The sequence below is a fragment of the Carcharodon carcharias genome, chromosome 18, assembly GCF_017639515.1.
Source record: "Carcharodon carcharias isolate sCarCar2 chromosome 18, sCarCar2.pri, whole genome shotgun sequence".
Lineage (NCBI taxonomy): Eukaryota > Metazoa > Chordata > Chondrichthyes > Lamniformes > Lamnidae > Carcharodon > Carcharodon carcharias.
The window spans coordinates 20,537,706-20,559,917 of record NC_054484.1 but is presented as its reverse complement, the minus strand read 5'-3'; the positions used below and the strand labels follow the sequence as shown (position 1 = coordinate 20,559,917).

The 22,212-nt window shown below is 43.0% G+C and overlaps 1 protein-coding gene across 1 annotated transcript in view; it reads right to left on the bottom strand.

Annotated features, from left to right (window-relative positions):
- Positions 1–17,291, bottom strand: part of ripk4 (receptor-interacting serine-threonine kinase 4) — a 48,865-nt gene extending 31,574 nt beyond the window's left edge. The window contains exon 1 of the mRNA XM_041212054.1: positions 17,000–17,291. Coding sequence (XP_041067988.1) covers positions 17,000–17,181 — 182 coding nt within the window. The 5' untranslated portion in view covers positions 17,182–17,291. The remainder of the gene's footprint in view (positions 1–16,999) is intronic.
- Between the last annotated feature and the right edge of the window lie 4,921 nt (positions 17,292–22,212).

The window sequence follows — 22,212 nt, the reverse complement described above, 5'->3', positions numbered from 1 at the left end:
GCCCCATCAACATTCGCTGGTCTTTTCTGTTGTTTGCCATTCACGTTAATTGCTACTGCACAAAACTCTTACTTTGTGTGCATAAAGCAGGGACAGTTACACGTGTTTTTCACCCACACACACTTGGTGGTGGTGGCTTCAGCTGGCTTGGCTATAAGCTCTAGAATTCCCTCCCTGAACTTCTCCACCTCTTTTCCTTTCTTTAAGACAGTTCTCAAAAGCTACCTCTGAGAAAACCTTTCATCACCTGTCAAAAGAGCTCAAGGCGGCTGAGTACCTAATTTGGTCTGATAAACATCTTAAGGCAGCCACAGAAGCATTAAGTGTGTTAAAAGGTGCTATATAAACGCAAGTCATTGTTGTTGAACATTGGGAATTTAGACTTGACAAGTTCAGGAGGCAGCAAACATCTACATCACCCATCAAGCCCACTTCTGTATTTACAAAATCACCCCGCACCCCCCCCCCACCAACAATCAAAAACAGCATTTAAATTTCAGCACTGGACCAAGCACACTCACTTTTCGCCCACACACAATTATTGCCATTGGCACACCAGAAGCATTGCTGCACCTGCAACATGGTTACATCCAATTGTTTTTTTTCACTGCTGTAGTATAGCTGGTAATCAACAGCAGTCACGCACACAAGTTGAATAAGTAGCTGCCACCCACAGGTATACATTAAGTTTATCTCCTGTTGTAACATGCCTAATCTCACACACTCATAGCCATTAAACTTTGCCTGCTGTTTCTTAAGTCAATCTGCTCGAGTGTCCATACAGCATTTAACAGTCTAAAATACTGGATCTCCTATGGTTCACTTAGCCAATGCATCACCAAGTGAGTCACAGAGGAGCAAGAATATGCCAAGTTTGATACCAAATTGCAATGAACTGGCCAATCTCAAGAAAAGGATTGCTCTGACGCAGCTCATCTCCCCTTTAGGGTTGCCAACTTGGGTTTGACATATTCCTGGAGATCTGATTGTGTGACATCCTTTCCCCATGACATTTGCCTAGAGTTTGCATATTTTCACTCATGTTCCATGGTTTTTAATGAATCCTGTGCAAGCAGATGATATACACTCATTGTAAAACATCGTTATTTCATCTTTATTTCTGACTCCAAAATTCAGACGTTGATTGCACACGAGAGTAAATACTTGGACAAAAGCAAAATACTGTGGATGCTGGAAATCGTAAGTAAAAACAGAAAATGCTGCAAAAAGTCAGCAGGTCTGACAGCGTCTGTGGTGAGAGAAACAGAGTTAACGTTTCAAATCCAATACGACTCCTCTTTATAAATACTTGGAGTCTAGCACCTGAATAATAAAACCGTCTTTCATGATGAAAGAAACAGTGCACGCGTTAAGCAGGCTGTGTAATTTGAATAGTACTATGCAGTTTGGTTTCAGTGTTGAATAATATTTGGATCTTTTTTCAGGTAATTTGCAGCATAATCTGCAATGGGAAGATTTCCCTCTACTTATGAGTAATTAGGTCTAACTCCAGGACTGTCACTTACTTAATCTCTTCTGGAGATCTTCCCTCCACAGCTTCCAACCCCAGACAGCCCACTTCTTCCTCCTCCCCAAAATCCACAAACAGGACTGCCCTGTAGACTGATCATGTCAGCCTGTTTCTGTCCCACGGAACTCATTTCTTCCTATCTTGACTCCGTTCTCTCTCCCCTTGTCCAATGTCTTCCCACCTACATCCACAGTTACTCTGATGCCCTACGACATATCAACAATTTCCTGTTCCCTGGCCCCAACCGCCTCCTCTTCACCATGGACATCCAATCCCTCTACATCTCCAATCCCCCACCAGGATGGTCTAACACCAGTAAATTTCTTCAAGAACTACTTAATTTATATTATAATACACAATAAGCTCTAGGCAGGTACATCTTTCTCTTGTACAGACTATCCATCTTATCTTCTTTGTCTCATGCACATGACTGCTGTTGTCACTGTTATATCATGATATACATCACTATTTCATTATCATAACTATTATATAAAAACTATTAACCCATTAGTCTACACCATGTTTAACTTAGTCCATGCATTCTAACATTCTCAACCATAACCTCAAGTAGTTAAATGGCCATTAAACCACCTGAGGTGCAAATGAGTATCATTGCTGTTGGGACGCAATTGGCCTGATTTCTGCTGATAATGCTGAAGAAATCCTCATGAAATTATCTTCAATTGTCATAAAAATGCATCTGGTTCACTATTTCTCTTTAGGGAAGGAAATCTGCCGCCTTTATCAGGTCCGGCCTATATGTGACTCCAAGCCCACAGCAAAGTGGTTGACCCTTAACTGCCCTCTGGAATGGCTTAGTAAGCCAGTTAGTTCAAGGGCAATAAGGAATGGGCACAAATGCTGGTCTTAACAATGACGCCCATATCCCATGAAAGAATTAAGAAAAAGAAAGTTCCCCACCAGTTTTACTGTGTTTTTTTTTTCTCCCAAGCGATTACATTGGCTACAGGTGCAGTTGGGAATGTCATGTGATGCATGGGGCATCATAGTTGTGTGGGGCGGGTTTAACAGACCAGTAAGTCTAAGTCTTTCCCTGTCCATCATTTTCTTGTTTTCGTAAATAGACAATACAGCGCTTTACAACAGTCTGACCTCTCCTAGATACCTGATAATTTGCACATTAAAGTCCTCAGCAGACTCTTGAAAAAAACTTTGCTTTCTTTTGCCATCCGAAAATGTAAATGCTCCTCTACAATTTAGAAATCCTCTCTCGAAATGTGACTTTCTCCTGTGACATTATAAAAGGATTTCACTGCATGCGGTGAATTTTCTTTTCTTATGCAATTATTTATCCTCTGTCAACAGGGTGGAGTACTGTAGGTCATTGACCACATCAACCTTGTTCCACCATTCAGTTACATAATGGCTGATCTGTATCTCAGCCCCATGTACCTGCTTTTGACCCATCTCCATTGATACACAGATTATCAGGTAATAGTATCTATCTCAATCTTGAATGCTTCAGCTCCAGCATCCACAGCCTTTTGGGAGAGGGGAGAGTTCAAGATCTGTGTGTGTGTGTGAAAGTGTGTTTTCTGATTTCACTACTAAATAGGCCAACTCTAATTTTAGGAATATGGGCCCCCTCACATAATCATGCAGCACAGCTAAAGCGAAGTTCCAAAAGGCATTCAATAAGGTTCCATACAAGAGACATTTTGCTAAAATTAAAGCTCACAGGATTAACGACCTGGTTAAGGGATTGGTTAGGCTGAGAATAAGGAATGAGTTAATGGGTACGTACTTGAATAGAAGAGGAAGTGACTAGACGTGTCCCACAAGGATCAGTACTGGAGCCTCAATTATTCAATAAGCTAGAGCAGGGAAAAAGGGCAATCCGGAGTAAAAATAATTGATTGGAGGAGGGCCAATTTCAATAGGATGAGAATGGATCTGAATGGGCCAAGGTAAATTGGAAACAAAGGTTGACAGGCAAAAAACTGTAACAGAACAATGGGCTGTTTTTATTGAGGAGATGGTTGGAGTACAATCATGGTACATTCTCAGGAAGAGAGAAAGGTAGGACAAACAGACACAGCTCCCTAGATTACAAAATAGATACAGAGTAAAATGAAGTAGGAAAAGGGTGTGTGTGGCTGGTTGACAACACAACTGAGAACCAGGCTGAATATAGGAAGCTCAAAGGGGAAGTGAAAAAAAGGGAAGCAGAGAGTATGAGAAGAGACTAGCAGCTAAGATAAAAGGGAATCAAGAAGTCTTGTGTAGGCATATAAAAAGTAATAGGGGTAGGACCAATTAGGAATCAGAATGTAGATTTACGTATGGCTGAGCTACAAAACAAATACTTTTTATCTGTCTTTACTAAGAGAGAACATGCTTCCAAAGTCATATTGTAAAACGAAGTGGTTGAGAAACTGGATGTTACACCAGTGTTCAAAAAATGTGTAAGGATTAGCCCAGCAACTACAGGCCAGTCAGTTTAACCTCAGTGGTGGTAAAACATTTAGCAACAATAAGCTGAGACAAAATTAACAGTCACTTGTGAATTAAGGAAAGCCAGCATGGATTTGTTAAAGGAAAATCACGATTGACCAACATGATTGAGTTTTTTGATGAGATAACAGAGAAGTTTGATGAGGGTAATGTGGTAGTGCAAATAGATTTTCAAAAGGCATTTAATAAAGTGTAACCTGACTGGCTCATCAGCAAAGTTAAAGCCTGTGGAATAACAGGAATAATGGCAGCATGGATACGAATTTTGTGAGCGACAGCAAACAGAGAATTGGAGAACAGTTGTTTTTCAGACTGAGGATGCTGTGTTCCCCACATATTGGTATTAGGGCCACTGTTTTTCTTGATCTGTATTAATAGCCAGAGTTTGAATGTACAGGGCACCATTTGGAAATTTGCAGATGACAGAAAATTTGGAAGTATTGTGAACTGTGCAGTGGATGGTGATAGACATCAAGAGGATGCAGGCAAGCTGCTGGAATGTGCAGACACGTTATGGATGAAATTCAACGCGGAAAAGTATGAAGTGATACATTTTGGTAGGAAAAACGAGGAGCGATAAAAAAAAGGAAGGAATGCTCAAGTGGGTGCAGGGCCAGAGACACCTGCCACCTATGTGTACAAATCGTTGAAGATAGCGGGTTGAGAAAGATTAATAATGCATTCGGGATCCTAAGTTTTATAAATAGAGGCATAGAGTATGATGCAAGAGGGTTATGCTGAACATTCATTAAACATTAGTTCAGCCTCAATTGGAGTATGGCATCCAATTCTGGGCACTGTACTTCATGAAGGATGTGAAGCCATTTGAGAGGATGCAGAAAAAAGTTATGAGCTGGTTCCAAGGATGAGGAACTTGTGTTATGGGGAAAAATTAGAGGAATTGGGTTTGTTTCCCTTAGAGAAAGTTGAAAGGACATTTGATAGAGGTGTTCAAAATAATGAGCAACCTAGAAAGAGTAATTATGGAGCAACCCTTCTCATTGGCAGAAAGGTCAAGAACCAAGGACACCAATGTAAGTTGAATGCCAAAAACACAAAAGGCACTGCAGGAAAAACGTTTTTTTTTTAAAAAAACACAGCAAACAGTTAAGAGGCAGATAAGGTGGAGGCAGATTTAATTGCAGCTTTGAAAAGGGTATTGAATAATTATCTGAAGAGAAAGAGTTAGGGCTGCAAGAAAAAGGTGGGGGAGTGGGACAAGCTGGCTTGCTCTTGCAGAATATGGATGGACACAATCGGCTGAATGGTTACAGCACAGAATGAGGCCATTCTATGATTCTATGTTTGTCAATGACTTAGATAACACAATGAGAGCCATATGTCCAAGTTTGCCAGTGACATGAGATCAGTGGTGCAATAAGTAGTGTAGAGAAGAGCATATTTGTACGTTAAGGAAGTGGGCAATACTGTGGCAGATGCATTTTCAATGCAGGCAAATCTGAGTTCATTTTTATTGGACCAAAAATTAGATCAGAGTATTGGTTTTAAATTGTGCAAATCTAAGAACAGTGGAAATCTAAAGATATTCAGGGGTCCGTATACACAAGTGGCTGAAATGTGATGGTCAGGTATGAAAAAAACCCAAAAGGCTAACATTCTATTAGCTTTTATCATCTAAAGGTTGGTAAAAGGGTTTAACTCTCTCCCATGAAAAGCAGTAGATGCCAGCTCAATTAATGATTTTAAATCCGAGATCAATAAGGTTTGTGCTGTCCAAGGCTATTCAAGGATATGGGACAAAGGTATTGATGTAGTAAGGATATAGATCAGCCATGGTCTCATTGAAAGTAGAAACAGGCTTAATGAGGATGAATAGTCTACTCCAATTCCTAAGAAGTTATTCGGCCCTTTGAGCCTGTGCCAGTTCTTTGAAGCAGCTGTCCAAGTAATCCATTCACCCTGTAAATCTTTCCCCTTCAAGTACACATCCAATTCCCTTTTGAAGTCAATTATTGAATCTGCTTCCATTGCCTTTTCAGACAGTTCATAACTTGCTGCATAAAAAAAAAGTATCAAGTCGCCTCTGGTCTTTCTTAAATCTGTATCCTTCGATTACCCATCATTGTACCAAGGGAAACAGTTTCTCCTTATTTAATCCATTAGAACAATTCATGATTTTGAACACCTCTATCAATTTTCCCCTCAACCTTCTGAGAGCAATGCTAGATTCTCTACTCTCTACAGGTAACTGATATCAGTCCCACTCCGTTATATCTCCTTTGCACCCTGTCCAAGAGCCTGGCCTCCTTCCTAAAGTATCGTTCCCAAAATTGGACACAAAAGCTGGCCGATAGTGATTTACCATTTGGCATAGCTTTCTATCTTTTGTACTTCATGTCTGTTTATAAATTCAAAGATCTTGTGTACATATTTTTTTTTAAAAACAGCCTTTTCGACCTCTGCTGCCTCATTCGAAAACTTGCAGTTACACCCCCAATTCTCTATGTCCAGCGACCCCTTTTAAAATCTTCAGTCATTTTGGTTTCTCTTCTTTCGCTAACAAATTGAATCCCTTCATCACTTCAAAAGCCTCAGTTGGCTCATTCTCTTTCTAAACTTGAGGGAAAATCACTTACTGATTAAAATCTGGTTGCCCTAGCAGCCAGAATTGAATCAACTGAGATTTCTCAATGGGTTGGTCAGAGGAGGTTACAGAAATAGGGAGGGGCAAGCAATGGAGATTTGTAAACAAGAATTGGAATTTTAAAATAATCAAGGTGTTGCTTAACCAGGGAACATAATGGACATTGTGCCAAAAGGAGGAGATATTGGGAGGTTGGCTAAGAGCTGGGTCAAAGTAGTAGGTTTTAAGAAGCATCAAAAAAGAGTGGTGGGGAAGCTGACAGGTGGTGGGCTCTGCAGTTCTGTGGTGGTGGGGGGGAGAGGTGTTTGAGCTGCATTAGTTATTTTTGAAATTGATAGCTTTTCTGGCTTTTATATGTAGGCACATGTAGGAATTGAATGATGGCACTCCTGTGGCATAACTGTTCTTATCTTTCTCCGTGGTGCAGGATGGTGCAAAGTAAGCTTAGAAGTGTTATTCCGCTGCATCATGTAAGTGGTGCATGCCTCAGAGTTGGAGGAGAGTCTGGAGTTGGGACCCCGCTAGAACTGCCTGCCCTTCTGATTGTGGCACTGCGGCGTTAATGTCCAACTGAGCAGAGGTACTTGGTTTAATAACACCGCCAATGGACAGCAGCTCCAACAATCCAACTTTCCTATCATCTGGATGTAATTTGTGCCAGTCATTGATAGCACTCTACAGAAAAGGTCTCCCTTTTAAGAAGAAGAATGAGGAGCATGTTCTCTCTGAGAGTGGTTGGTCTGTGGAATTCTCTTCCCCAGAAACAAGTGGATGCTGGGTCATTGAATTTATTCAAAGCCAAGTTAAAAAGATTTTTGATAGACAAGGGTATTGAGGGTTACGGATGGAAAATGGAGTTGAGACCACAATCAGATCAGCCATGATCTGATCGAATGTTGGAGCAGGCTCAAAGGGCCAAATAGCCTACTCCTGCTCTTAACACCTGTGTTCCTTTCTTCCTGTGTAGAAGGTTGAGAGCTCGAGTCCCACTTCAGGACTTGAACAGAGCAATCCAGGCTGGAGTGCCCGGGCAGTATTGAACAAGTGCTGCCCTGTCAGCAAGATACAAAAGATCCCATGGTACTTTTTCGAAGAAGAGAAGAATTATCCCTGTGGTCATCACTAATATTTATCCCTCAATCAACATCACAAAAAGCAGAAACAAAAAGCTGGTCATCATTACATTGCTGTTTGTGGATTTGCAGTACTTGCACAAATTAGCTGCCACTTTTCCCACATTACAACAGTGACCACACCTCTGGAGTACTTCATTCACTATAAAACACTTTGGGAGGTTCTGTGGTTGTGAAAGGCACTACTTAAATGCAAATCTTTCTTTTTAATATCAATTGGAGAAAGCCCAGTAACAACACTGAACATTATCCCTGTAGCCTGAAAATCACTGGTGAGAAATGTACAAAGTACTTGATGCTTTCTGTGTTTGCATTAAATTCTTTTTAAGCGGGAGTGTTAACTCATTTCATATGACGTTAACATCTGAGTTAAAATAGCAGACGGGGGAATTTTATATAAATGCAGTGAGCTGAACTTCCAGCTTTGTGCCTTGAAGACTTAGGATCTCACCATCAGGACACGTAGGGATCAGGGAATAGAAGTAGAAACCTGATTAACTTTATAATTTTTAATTCAGGAGGTGGGTGGGATGGGGGACAAAAGTCATCAATCTGAAATGTTAATTCTGCGTCTCTCTCCGCAGATGCTGCCTGACTTGTTGCATGCTTGCAGCGCTTTCTGTTTTTGTTTCAGATTTCCAGCATCTGCAATATTTTGAACAAAAACAAAAACACCTGGAAAAACTCAGCAGGTCTGACAGCATCTGCAGAGAGGGATACAGTTGGCGTTTCGAGTCCGTATGACCCTTCATCAGAACTAAGGAAATAGAGAAATGAGATGAAATATAAGCTGGTAGAAGGGGATGGGACAGGTAGAGCTCGATAGAGGGACAGTGATAGGTGAAGGTAAAGAAGAGATTGCCAAAGATGTCATGGAAAAAAGGACAAAGGGGCGTTGACCAGCTTATACTTCACCTCATTTCTCGATTTCCTTAGTTCTGATGAAGGGTCATACGCACTCGGAACGCCAACTGTATTCCTCTCCGCAGATGCTGTCAGGCCTGCTGAGTTTTTCGAGGTATTTTTGTTCTTGTTCTAGATTTCCAGCATCCGCAGTATTTTGCTTTTATCGGCGATATTTTGATTTGCCTCAGCACTGATAGTCTGAAGAATGTCATGAGTCACTGATCAGATGAACAGTTAGGGGAATTGCTATTGCTCAATCATCACTTGGCTCCAATGTGTCATTCCCAGTGAGCATGCTAATTTAACATCCTCACACTGCTGAGCTCAGTTACCCCACCTAGGAAGCATATCATATAACTGCCCAGTCTGCCTTAACAGTTCTGTTGAAGGGTTATGAGGACTCGAAACGTCAACTCTTTTCTTCTCCGCCGATGCTGCCAGACCTGCTGAGTTTTTCCAGGTAATTCTGTTTTTGTTCTGCTTAACAGACTAGCTGGTAAAAGGCACTGCTGAGTGAAGGGAAAGGCAGTCATTCAGTAGTTATCTCTGGGTTGAGAGAGACTGTTTACAACAGATCTTGCAAATTGATGTGAAACCCATTATCATTTTGTTATGTGAACACAATTATTTGTTCTCATGACCTGGGCATCGCTGCCCACCCCGAATTGCCCTTGAGGTGGTGGTGAGCTGTCTTCCTGAATGGCTTGTCACCTGGAGCCACATATAGGCCAGACAGGGTAAGGACAGAGTTCCTTTTCTAAAGGACATTGGTAAACCAGATGGGTCCAGAAGATTCATAGCCACCATTACCGATAGGAGCTTTTTATTCTAGATCTAACTAATGAATTGAATTTAAACCCCCCACCTGCCATAGTGAGATTTGAGTCCAGATTATTGGTCCAGGCTCTGGATGACTAGTCTAATAACATAGCTACTATGCTACACTACTCCCTGATCAATGATGTCATTCTGCTTAGAGTGGATGACGTACAGATCTTCATAAAGCTAATGAAGGACGTTATGCCAAAAGTTAATGGTAAACCATGAAGAAATTTTATCCATCATACTGGCAATATTCAACATATGAGAAATCCAGGCTGTGAATTAGCCAAACAACCGATATTTAACTTTCAAAAGAGCTAGCAATCAAACACCCGTGCACAAGTGAACACCTCAGGATGCTTGTATTTGAATTGAGTGGCTTAGTCTGTCCCTCAGATATCTGACCTGTGTCGGGCATAATTCTAACCTCTGAAACAGGTGAGTTTGGGCTGGATAATAAGTTTTTTTAAAAAATTAATTTCAAACCAAGGCCCAACAAGCCTCGGCCCCTGTCCTGTTCCTGATTATATCGAGGGCAAACTTCTTTTATTTGGGAACCATTGTGTCAAAACAAGTTGGGCTATTTACCCAGTAATCCTGTTCTCAGTCAAGGAACAGAAAAGTAAGGAGGGCTGGAATCTTCCATTCTGGAGTCTAAGTTCAGTGATGGGTGCAGAAATGGGAATGATTCCTGCTGGGGGCAGGATGGGTGACCACACGTGATCTTGTACCATTCAGCTCATTGAATACGCATCCATGAGGAGCTCGCCAATTCTCGCAGCGGGGGTGGGGGGGCGGAAAGAAAGGCAGGAAGTTGCTGTCCCCGCAATTACCTCATGGGCTCGAAGGTCCGGGTGCCATATTTAAAGGGCACCCAGGCAGCCTGCGCCATCCATTCCACCTTTTCCCGGCCACTGCTCCACCCTTCCCCGCTAACCCTCCCTCCCTCCCTTGGTCATCCTTCATGCAGCTTGCATGGCCAACACCTTGCCCCAAGTGTTAGGGAGTGTCTGTAGACGCCAACCCAAGAGGACAATGCAGTGGCAACTCGCCATTGATCATTGAAGAAGTCAACCTCGCCAGGTGCACACCAGTTATGTGCAGCCATAAAAGTGAACATTCTAATTTCTCACTGGTTGGGAACTTAATTTGGAGGGGAACATAATTCTGGCAAGCTGGCCTTTTAGTGAGCATGTATGGCATGCTAACATGCAAAAGGGATCCCCAAAGTTGTCCGTCAGGAAGTTTGACCTGCTTTTAAAGTCCCGAGAACAGAATTGCTAAAGTTCAACCCACCATCGGGAAACTGATTTTTGGGGTCACACCAAATCAAGCCTGCCAAAACTTGCCGCTGCTGGTGAGACTGGAAGGTTCCACCCAAAGAAACTAAAACCCTGATACATCATAAGAGAAGGAAGAACTTGCATTTATAGCGCTTTTCACGACTTCAAGATATCCCAAACCACTTTACAGCTAATGGAGTACTTTTCGAAGCGTGGTTACTGTTGTAATATAGGAAACACAAGTCAATTTTTGCACAACAAGCTCCCACAAATAATAATTTGATGGTGACAAGACAATCTGTTGGTAATCTCCTCAATTTCTGCCTATACTTCCCTTGGCACCCTCAGATGCACCCATCCAGACTTACCCTAATTCAGGCCTTCGCTACCTCTAGACGTGACTATTCCAACACGCTCCTGGCTGGTCTCCCACGTTTTACCTCCTGCAAACTTGATGTCATCCAAAACTCTGCTGTATGTGTCTTAGCTCACACCAAGTCCCATTCCCCGATCGCCCCTATGCTCACTGACCTACACTGGCTCCTGGTCAAGCAACTTCTTGAATTTAAAATTCTCATCCTTTTTCAAATCCCTCCATGGCCTTATCCCTCCCTATACCTGTAATCTCCTCCAGCCCCACAACCCTCTGGGATATCTGCGCTCCTCAAATTCTGGCCTCAACGTGCCTTCCAAATTTTAATTGGGCCACCATCCGTGGCCATGACTTCAATTGCCTCAGCCCCAAAACTCTGGAATCCCCTCCCTACACCTCTCCACTTATTTCCCTTGCTTTCCTCCCCTAACACACTTCTTAAAACCTACTGCTTGGACCAAGTTTTGGTTATCTGATCTAGTATCTTCTTCTGTGGCTTGGCATCATACTTTGTTTTATAATACACCTGGGAAGCGCTTTGGGACATTTCATTATGTTAAAGATTACGATAAATATAAGTGGTTGTTGTTGTATCTAATTTAAGTACTGCCAGCCTTCCAGCACTTTCTCTACCTAATTTTATCTCATCCAGCATTTCAGCAACTTCCTCATTTAGCCTTGCAAAGCCCGCTTCATTGGTAAATATTGATGCAAAATACTTATTTGGGATGTCAGCCAAGCCCTTTGCCGCCAATAGATCTCCATTTTGGTCCAATTAACATCTGCAAGGGATCAAACCCTCAACCTTGGCATCATTAGCATCGCAATCTGATTAACTCAGTTTATCATCCTTCCATGTATCTGACACAATTTGCAGCGAACAGCTAGCTGTTAGCATAGCTGAGCAAAAGCTTGATTACATTTTAAAAAGGAGCTTCTTCGATGGAGGAGAGAGAAGTGGGGAGGTATAAGGAAAGCATTCCAGCAGCTTATTAGCGTGACAGTGGAAATCAGGGCCAAAAGGCAGGCTCCAACTATCACAAAGTTGAGAAGTCCCCAAGGAACTTCAACCCCTTCCTTGGGGTCTTCAGACTTTAGTTATTTCCCCATCTTAAGTCCAAATCCCTCACTCAGCTGCCTATTGGTCCAGCCCTGGAATCCTTTCCCTAAATCACTGAATTACAAGATTCCAAGTTCAAGTCCCACTCCAGGGCTGGCGCTGCAGTGCAGTGCCGAGGGAGCACTGCACTGACGGAGGTGCTGTCTTTCAGATGAAATGTTAAAGCAAGACCACATCTGGCTGCTCAGGTGGATGTAAAAAATCCCCTGTCACTATCTTGAAGAGCAGAGGTGTTCACCCCAGTGTCCTGGTCAACGTTTATCCCTCAATCAACATCACAAAAACGGATCAGCTGATCATTATCACATTGCTGTTTGTGGGATTGGGCAGTGAACAAATTAGTTGCCACGTTTCTTACGTTAGAACATTGACTACACTTCAAAAAGTACGTGATTGGCTTTAAAGCATTTTGAGGCATGCGTTGGTCATGAAAGGCGCTATAGAAATGCAAATCTGTCTTTCTTCCACAGATTGTACTAAAGTGCTTTACAACCAATGAAGCACTTTTGAAGTGGAGTCACAATTTAATGTAGAAACTTTATGCAGAACAAGGTCTCACAAGCAGAAGTGCAATAACGGCTGGACAATCTTTTAACTTGAGCTCAATTTTCAGGTTTCCTTCCTTCTGAATCAGGCAAAGTTTCTGCCAACCGATGCCTAGTTAACTTAGATAGCCTCCACTTTAATCTAGTGCTGTATGGTAATTGCACCTTGCAAGTTTAAAGGAACACACGTTGAAATAATCTACAGTGCCTGTGATAAATCCCTCAGCGTTCACCACATAGGGCTGTTTGGAGGTTTAAAGGCACCAGCCCCTTTAATTTAGAGATAAAAACAAAAAACTGTGGATGCTGGAAATCCAAAACAAAAACAGAATTACCTGGAAAAACTCAGCAGGTCTGGCAGCATCGGCGGAGAAGAAAAGCGTTGACGTTTCGAGTCCTCATGACCCTTCGACAGAACTGAGTTCTGTCGAAGGGTCATGAGGACTCGAAACGTCAACTCTTTTCTTCTCCGCCAATGCTGCCAGACCTGCTGAGTTTTTCCAGGTAATTCTGTTTTTCCTTTAATTTAGAGTCTTTCTTCTCCCACAGTGAAGGAAATGATGCAGACGAACAAAGGGTCTGCAGAAAGGCCACACAATTTTCACCATTTCTTCCACAACAGTCTTGGAACAGATTGATGTAAAAGAAAAAACAACTCGTTCACTAATAACATTTAGGGTACAAAACTTGCAGTCTTTAGGCAGTTTGCACTGAACTCCAGAGACAAATACACGTGATTCATTATGGCCCTCTGATGTGGCTCAGTAATCTCCTCAGTGCTATCAAACGACTACAAAGAATAACTGCAGCGCTTCAAGACGGTCCACCATCATCTCCCCAGGGTAACCAAGAATGGGCAATAAATGTCTGCCAGTGACACCCACATCTAATAAACAATTCAGTGCCCTGGGCCAGATTTTAAGTGATATTGTTAAAGCCAACAGTGAAAGGAAACCTTCATCTTATTGGTCTGAATTAGGTTTGAATGCAGAGGTGGAAGGATAGTGATAAAATTGCTCCTTTTTGGGGAAGTCGCATTGGGTGTTGCCAGCGCAAGCGTGGAACCTGACTGTATTTTTGGATGGTGTTGCTAAGGGCCAGCATGTGCATGAAAAATAAGATGAGGCCAAAGGTAAATTCTTACAGGACTGCAGAGGTAATGGTGTGGGAGCAGGAATAGAAACCATTGAAGATGAATCGCTGGGTACAACTGGACAAGTGAGTGCAGTACCACCCAGCTGGATGACAGTGGAGAAGCATTGAGGAGGATGCTGTGGTCAACTGGGATACTAGATGTAGTATAGATATAGATGTAGTATATTTGGACTTCCAGAAGGCCTTTGATAAGGTGCCGCACAAAAGATTAATACACAAGATAAGATCACACGGACTTAGGGGCAACATATTAGCTTGGATAGAGGATTGGTCAACCAACAGAAAGCAGAGAGTTGGGATAAATGGGTATTTTTCTGGATGGCAAGATGTAACTAGTGGAGTGCCACAGGGTTTGGTCCTTGGGCCCCAACTATTTACAATCTATATTAATGACTTGGATTCAGGGATAGAAGGTACTTCAGCTAAATTTGCAGATGACACCAAAATTAGTGGGAAAGTAAGTTGCAATGAAGAAATAAGAAATTTACAAATGGATATGGACAGGTTAGGTGAATGGGCCAAAATTTGGCAGATGGAGTTTAACGTGGATAAGTGTGAGATTATCCACTTTGGTCGGAAGAATAAAAAGGCGACTTATTATTTAAGTGGAGAGAAGCTTCAGAATGCTTCAGTGCAGAGGGATCTGGGTGTCCTCATGCATAAATTGCTGAAAGCTAGTATTCAGGTACAGCAGGTAATAAGGAAGGCAAATGGAATTTTGGCATTTATTGCTAAAGGAATAGAGTATAAAAATAGGGAAGTGCTGTTGCAACTGTACAAGGCATTGGTGAGACCGCACCTGGAGTACTGTGCACAGTTTTCGTCCCCTTACTTGAGGAAGGATGTATTTGTATTGGAGGCGGTTCAGAGGAAGTACACTAGATTGATTCCAGAGATGCAGGTCTTGTCTTATGAGGAGAGATTGAGCAGTTTAGGCCTATACTCACTAGGGTTTAGAAGGATGAGAGGAGATCTAATTGAGGTATATAAGATGCTAAAGGGGATAAACAAAGTAGACGTGGAGCGGATGTGTCCCCTTCTGGGGCATTCTAGAACAAGAGGCCATAGTTTTAGGCTAAAGGGTGGTAGATTTAAATCAGAGATGAGGAGGAATTACTTTTCTCAAAGGGCCGTGAATCTGTGGAATTCATTACCTCAGAGTGCAGTGGATGCCGGGACGCTGAATAAATTTAAGGAGAAGATAGACAGGTTTTTAATTAGTAACGGGTTGAAAGGTTATGGGGAGAGGGCGGGAAATTGGAGTTGAGGCCGAAATGAGATCAGCCGTGATCATAATGAATGGTGGGGCAGGCTCGAGGGGCTGAATTGCCAACTCCTGCTCCTAGTTCTTATGTTCTTACTGCAGACAGGTTGAAGAGAGATAGTTTTACCTTTGTCACAATCACAAAGGCTGTCATTTGTAACTTTACTAAAAGTTGTTCCAGTAGTACGGACCTCTGATTAGGCAACATCGGAAGTCCATGCCCTCCTTAACAGAACTTTGAAAGTGAGGCACCTCATTAAGAAGCCACCTCCTGGGAGGTTGCTGAGCTGGTCTCACTTCCAGCAAGTGTGGACTCAGGATCCCGATTTGCTCCTGACAATTCTCCCCGTGAGAAGTGCCGCATAAATCCAAATCTTTCTTTTCTTTCTTGTAAGCCTCTCCGTCTCTTTAGCTATTTAAGACACTCCTTAAGCCTAGCTCTTTGACCTGACCTAATATTTCCTTGTGGGTCTCAAGTATCAAACTTTGTTTGACAATGCTCCTGTAAACTTCATCCTGAGATGCTTCAAAAATGCCGCATAAATTGTTGTTGATTGTCTATCTTTCTTATTGTCACCAGGAGGACAGGATGGTGCTCTGAGTGTGGAGGCAGTGAGGACTCTCCATTTCACTGCTGCTTCTCTGTCAGCATTATGTAAATGTGCTGTGAATCACTTTGGTCTCACACTGACGATAGTTAACAGATTAAGGTGCTGTTATCTATAAATTAATCAACTGGAATCCAAACAAGCGTGGTTGAGGCAAACATTTGTTAAAGGCATATCCTGTTCAATGTCAGTCTGTCACATGAGGAGGCCAGCTCCTTCAGGCTGTGAACCTATTGGACCCAGAGCCTTGCACGAACAAAGAACAACAAAGTAAACGGTCGGCAAAACAAGCTGACCGGGAAAGAGCTAATTGGAAATCATCGCAAGCCCAAAAGATCGTGAGTTAAAGGCCTAGAGCAATACAGCAACAACCTGCGTTTATATAGCACCGTTAACATCTCAGGTCACTTCACAGAAGCATAATTAAATAAAAGTTGACATCAGATATTGGGACAGGTGGCTCAAAGCTTGAGCCAAGAGTTAGGTCTTAGGGGGTGTCTTGGAGATGACAGTGAAGTGATAAGGCGGAGAGGTTTAGAAAGGGAATTCCAAACTTTAGGGCATGGGCAGCATAGCCAGTAATGATGGAGCAATTAAAATCCAGGGGCAGATTAGTCATCTAGCATGCTATATTCCGTGAGTCCAATAATGAACATGTGTATTGCCTAGGGACGGGACAGGATTAGGCTTGTCTGTTTCCATAGCTCTGGCTGACAATCTTTGCCCCAGCTCACATGTGTAGATTGCCAACTGGGCCGGATGAAACGATATCTGAATAAGGGTCAGCGCTTTGGGGAGAGGAGAACTACAGGGGATACACTTGCAGATGGCAGAACGATCATTCGTGGGAGAATTCGTTAATAGGATCCTTATTCCAATGTCATTCTGTAATACAATCTTGCAGGAAACCATTCTTTGCAACATAAACTTGGACCAAATCAAACTCACGGCAGGAGCAGAATCAGCAATAAAACAGGCGAGGGAAGGGTTAAACTGAAAGTCAAAATTCCACACTGCCTTTACATACAATATTCTTACTGATTACTGTAAACACAACAGATAACAACTTTGATTTTAAGAGGCACATTATCAATATAGATTTTAACAAACAACGCGCCCACCGATAGGAGAATTTTCAGCTCTTGCACCGTGAACATGAGACTCAGGTCAGCAACTTACTTCTCGTCTACATGGAGGCTCGGCGGACACTTGATGGCCAACCATGTTTTCCAATTAACATGACGAACCTTGTAAACTTGACCAAAACCGCCAGATCCAATCTTTTCCCAGCTCACAAACTCATCCGAATCAAAAGTCTTTAAGAGTCCCATTTTCCAGGAGGACTTCTCCTGTTTCTCCATAGTTTAAAAGGTCCTCTCTCAAAATAAACTCCTTCGGCTCCCTTCTGGTGTGTTGTCTGAGTGTATCTCCTTTCTTTCCTGTTCTCAGTAATAGCTGCTAACACAATCTCTCTGGTCAGGTGTTCAAGGTGTGTTCATTAACTTGATGCTGACATCACTTCCTATTGCAGTACTGAGGTTATCCACCCTTCAGGAATTTGCAAGTCTCTCTGATCTTTTTTAACCCTTCCCCCTCCAAGCTCCCAGCACTGAACAAACACACACAGTTCAGCAAAAACATACTTATTCAGTACTCCCAATTAAACCACAGCCAGGCTTTCCCTGCAGGGTATACTTCTGTCAGGTCTTTGCTTTGTATTATATGTTTCAAGAACTGGATAAAAACCCAACTGGAGATTGAGGGACCGCACATCCCAACACTGCACTCAGGCACAGTGAAGGGAGCAGGGAAGGACTCCCTTGATGGCTCAATGAGCTCCTTATCCTGAAGGCCAGGGTTCAAATCTGGTGCTAAATTAGCAAAGGCAGTAAAGGCAAGGCTGCAAGACAATTGGGGGGAGGTTTGTGTCTGGTCAATCCCTGTTATCAGCAGCCTCCATTTTAGGGACCATTAACATCGGATAGTTAGGAATAAATCCAAGAGAAATTCATGAGACACTTCTTTACCCAAAAAGTGGTGAGAATGTGGAACACGTGGAGTAGTTGAGGCATTTCTAACAGAAGCTGAATAAGTGCAAGGGAGAAAGCAACAGTAGGAAATGCTGATAAAATTAGACGAAGCAAGCGGGAGGAAGTCATAACACCAAAACCTACCCACTAGACCAAATGGCCTGTTTCTGTCTTTAATTCCATTTAATTTAGAGGAATCTTTTTACAGAATCTAATCCTAATATCAGAGGCAAACACACCTCAAATATCAATGTAAAATGCTAATGTACTTGTTAACAGAAAATTTTATGGCCTCACTGATGGGATACTGATACACACAGGCCAACAGGTCCTAGTTTGGTCTGTAAACAAAAACAGAATTACCTGGAAAAACTCAGCAGGTCTGGCAGCATCGGCGGAGAAGAAAAGAGTTGACGTTTCGAGTCCTCATGACTCTTCGACAGAACTAGGTGAATCCCAGGAAGGGGTGAAATATAAGCTGGTTTAAGGTGGTAGGGGGGTGGAGTTGAATGGGGGGAGAGAAGTGGAGGGGGGTGGTGTGGTTGTAGGCAAAAGCAATGATAGAAGCAGATCATCAAAAGATGTCACAGACAGCAGAACAAAAGAACACATAGGTGTCGAAGTTGGTGATATTATCTAAACGAATGTGCTAATTAAGAATGGATGGTAGGGCACTCAAAGTATAGCTCTAGTGGGGGTGGGGGGAGCATAAAAGATTTAAAAATATTTTAAAATAATGGAAATAGGTGGGAAAAAGAAAAATCTATGTAATTTATTGGAAAAAAACAAAAGGAAGGGGGAAGAAACAGAAAGGGGGTGGGGATGGAGGGGGGAGGTCAAGACCTAAAGTTGTTGAATTCAATATTCAGTCTGGAAGGCTGTAAAGTGCCTAGTCGGAAGATGAGGTGTTGTTCCTCCAATTTGCATTGGGCTTCACTGGAACAATGCAGCAAGCCAAGGACAGACATGTGGGCAAGAGAGCAGGGTGGAGTGTTGAAATGGCAAGCGACAGGGAGGTTTGGGTCATTCTTGCGGACAGACCGCAGGTGTTCTGCAAAGCGGTCGCCCAGTTTACGTTCGGTTTCTCCAATGTAGAGGAGACCGCATTGGGAGCAACGAATGCAGTAGACTAAGTTGGGGGAAATGCAAGTGAAATGTTGCTTCACTTGAAAGGAGTGTTTGGGCCCTTGGACGGTGAGGAGAGTGGAAGTGAAGGGCGGAGGCTGGTGGGGTGATAAGTGAGGACAAGGGGGACCCTATCATGTTTCTGGGAGGGAGGAGAAGGCATGCGGGCGGATGCGCGGGAGATGGGCCGGACACGGTTGAGGGCCCTGTCAACGACCGTGGGCGGAAAACCTCGGTTAAGGAAGAAGGAGGACATGTCAGAGGAACTGTTTTTGAAGATAGCGTCATCGGAACAGATGCGACGGAGGCGAAGGAACTGAGAGAATGGGATGGAGTCCTTACAGGAAGCGGGGTGTGAGGAGCTGTAGTCAAGGTAGCTGTGGGAGTCGGTAGGCTTGTAATGGATATTGGTGGACAGTCTATCACCAGAGATTGAGACAGCGAGGTCAAGGAAGGGAAGGGAAGTGTCAGAGATGGACCACGTGAAAATGGTGGAGGGGTGGAGATTGGAAGCAAAATTAATAAATTTTTCCAAGTCCTGACGAGAGCATGAAGCAGCACCGAAGTAATCATCGATGTACCGGAGAAAGAGTTGTGGAAGGGGGCCGGAGTAGGACTGCAACAAGGAATGTTCCACATACCCCATAAAGAGACAGGCATAGCTGGGGCCCATGCGGGTACCCATAGCCGGACCTTTTATCTGGAGGAAGTGAGAGGAGTTGAAGGAGAAATTGTTCAGTGTGAGAACAAGTTCAGCCAGACGGAGGAGAGTAGTGGTGGATGGGGATTGTTCAGGCCTCTGTTCGAGGAAGAAGCTAAGGGCCCTCAGACCATCCTGGTGGGGGATGGAGGTGTAGAGGGATTGGACGTCCATGGTGAAGAGGAAGCGGTTGGGGCCAGGGAACTGGAAATTGTTGATGTGACGTAAGGTATCAGAGGAATCATGGATGTAGGTGGGGAGGGACTGGACAAGGGGAGAGAGAAGGGAGTCAAGATAACGAGAAATGAGTTCTGTGGGGCAGGAGCAAGCTGACACGATCGGTCTACCGGGACAGTTCTGTTTGTGGATTTTGGGTAGGAGGTAGAAGTGGGCCGTCCGAGGTTGGGTGACTATCAGGTTGGAAGCTGTGGGAGGAAGATCCCCAGAGGAGATGAGGTCAGTGACAGTCCTGGAAACAATGGCTTGATGTTCAGTCAGCCCCACTAGAGCTATACCTTGAGTGCCCTACCATCCATTCTTAATTAGCACATTCGTTTAGATAATATCACCAACTTCGACACCTATGTGTTCTTTTGTTCTGCTGTCTGTGACATCTTTTGATGATCTGCTTCTATCACTGCTTTTGCCTACAACCACACCAACCCCCTCCACTTCTCTCGCCCCACCCAACCCCACCCCCCCACCACCTTAAACCAGCTTATATTTCACCCCTTCCTGGGATTCGCCTAGTTCTGTCGAAGGGTCATGAGGACTCGAAACGTCAACTCTTTTCTTCTCCGCCGATGCTGCCAGACCTGCTGAGTTTTTCCAGGTAATTCTGTTAAATATAAAGGTCCTTGCTCCTGATCAAGTAGTTGCTGAATCAACATGAGATAAGGTCAAGATTGGGGCCAAAATTCACAGTCTAGACACACATTTAGATGAAGTGGATGTGCTGCTAGATCTCATGGAACTACATTCAAGCAATAATTATCAACAACAATTAGCATTTATATAGTGCCTTTAACATAAGAAAAGGTTGCAAGGTACTTCACAGGAGTGTAATCATGAGAAGCATAATGGTTACACTACTAGACTAGGTATCCAGAGGCCTGGACTAATGATTCAGTTCAAATCTCACCACACCGGTTGAGGAATCTAAATTCTGATAATTAAATGAATCTGGAATAAAAAGCTTGTATCAGTAATAGTGACTGTGAAACTGCCAGATTGTTGTAAAATCCTAACTGATTCACCAAGGTCCAGGAAATCTACTATCCAGGTATTTCTGTTTTTGTTTTGGATTTCCAGCATCCGTAGTTTTTTGTTTTTAATCTACTATCGTTACCTACTCTGGCCTTTTTGTGACTCCAAACTCATAGCAATGCGATTAACTCTTAACCACCCTCTGAAATGGACTTGCAAACCATTAAGTCCACACGGATTGCAGCAGTTCAAAAAGGTAGCTCACCTCTCAATGACAGGTAGAAATGGACAATTAATACGGGCCTTGCCAGTGGACCTGCATCATTAGAATGAATGAAAAGAAGTCCATCAAAATTGACACCAAGAAGCAGAAGTGGCTAATGGTCAAGAACGTAAGTTCATGGAGGGCCTTGAGTGAGGTGAGGCAGAAAGGTTTAGAGAGGAAAATCCAGAGACCAGGGCCTAGACAGCTGAAATCACAGCCACCAGCGGTGGAGCGACAGGACAGTGAGATGCATGAGGGGCCAGATTTGGAGCAGCGCAGAGTTCTTGGAAGGTTGTAGGGCTGGAGGAAATTACGCAGATAGGAAGAGGCCCTGAAGCAAGTGCCTTCAGGGACATGGAACAAAAAAAAATGGGAAAATATTTTTCAGAAAAGAAAACTTGTGTAGGCACAGTATGTTATATTTGATCAAAGGTGTGTTTTGTTATAAAATACAACAATTAGGGAGAATAATAAAAATATAGAAGACAGTCACATTTTTACTGAGTTCTGAGGGGAAGAAATCAAGTGTTTCTGGCTGCAGAGGCCACAATTGGACAACTCTTGATGCTGTTCACGCTTGTATTTTGCAATATCCCAATTGTTGGATTTGTTTCCAGGAATGCTTGACCAGTTTGTAATCCCACATTTAAGATGTTATTATTATTTGTATAAATGTAGTGACACCCTTATTACTCACTCGCACCACCTTCTAAACAATTATAATAAATTGGGGACTTTAAAAAGTCCGCCACTCAGAAAACTGAGGGTAGTTACAGTTCAGTGTTTATCAATTGTGCTTCAGACTTCTATAATTGGATAAATATTTGAAGGCGCAAACATAACAAGAGATAAGGGGAAGGTGGAGGAAATTGGATGAGAACAGAGGGCTCCAAGTAATTGGCCTTCTGGTCTGTCATTTCCATGATAAGGGGAAGCTCACTATGGTTAGATGAAGTAAGGTTGGAGGAGACTGGTGTGAAGCATAAACACAACCTGAACCAGTGAGGTCAAATGGCCTGTTCTAACCTGTGCATTCTGTGCAATCCCTAAGATACATTTGCTAATG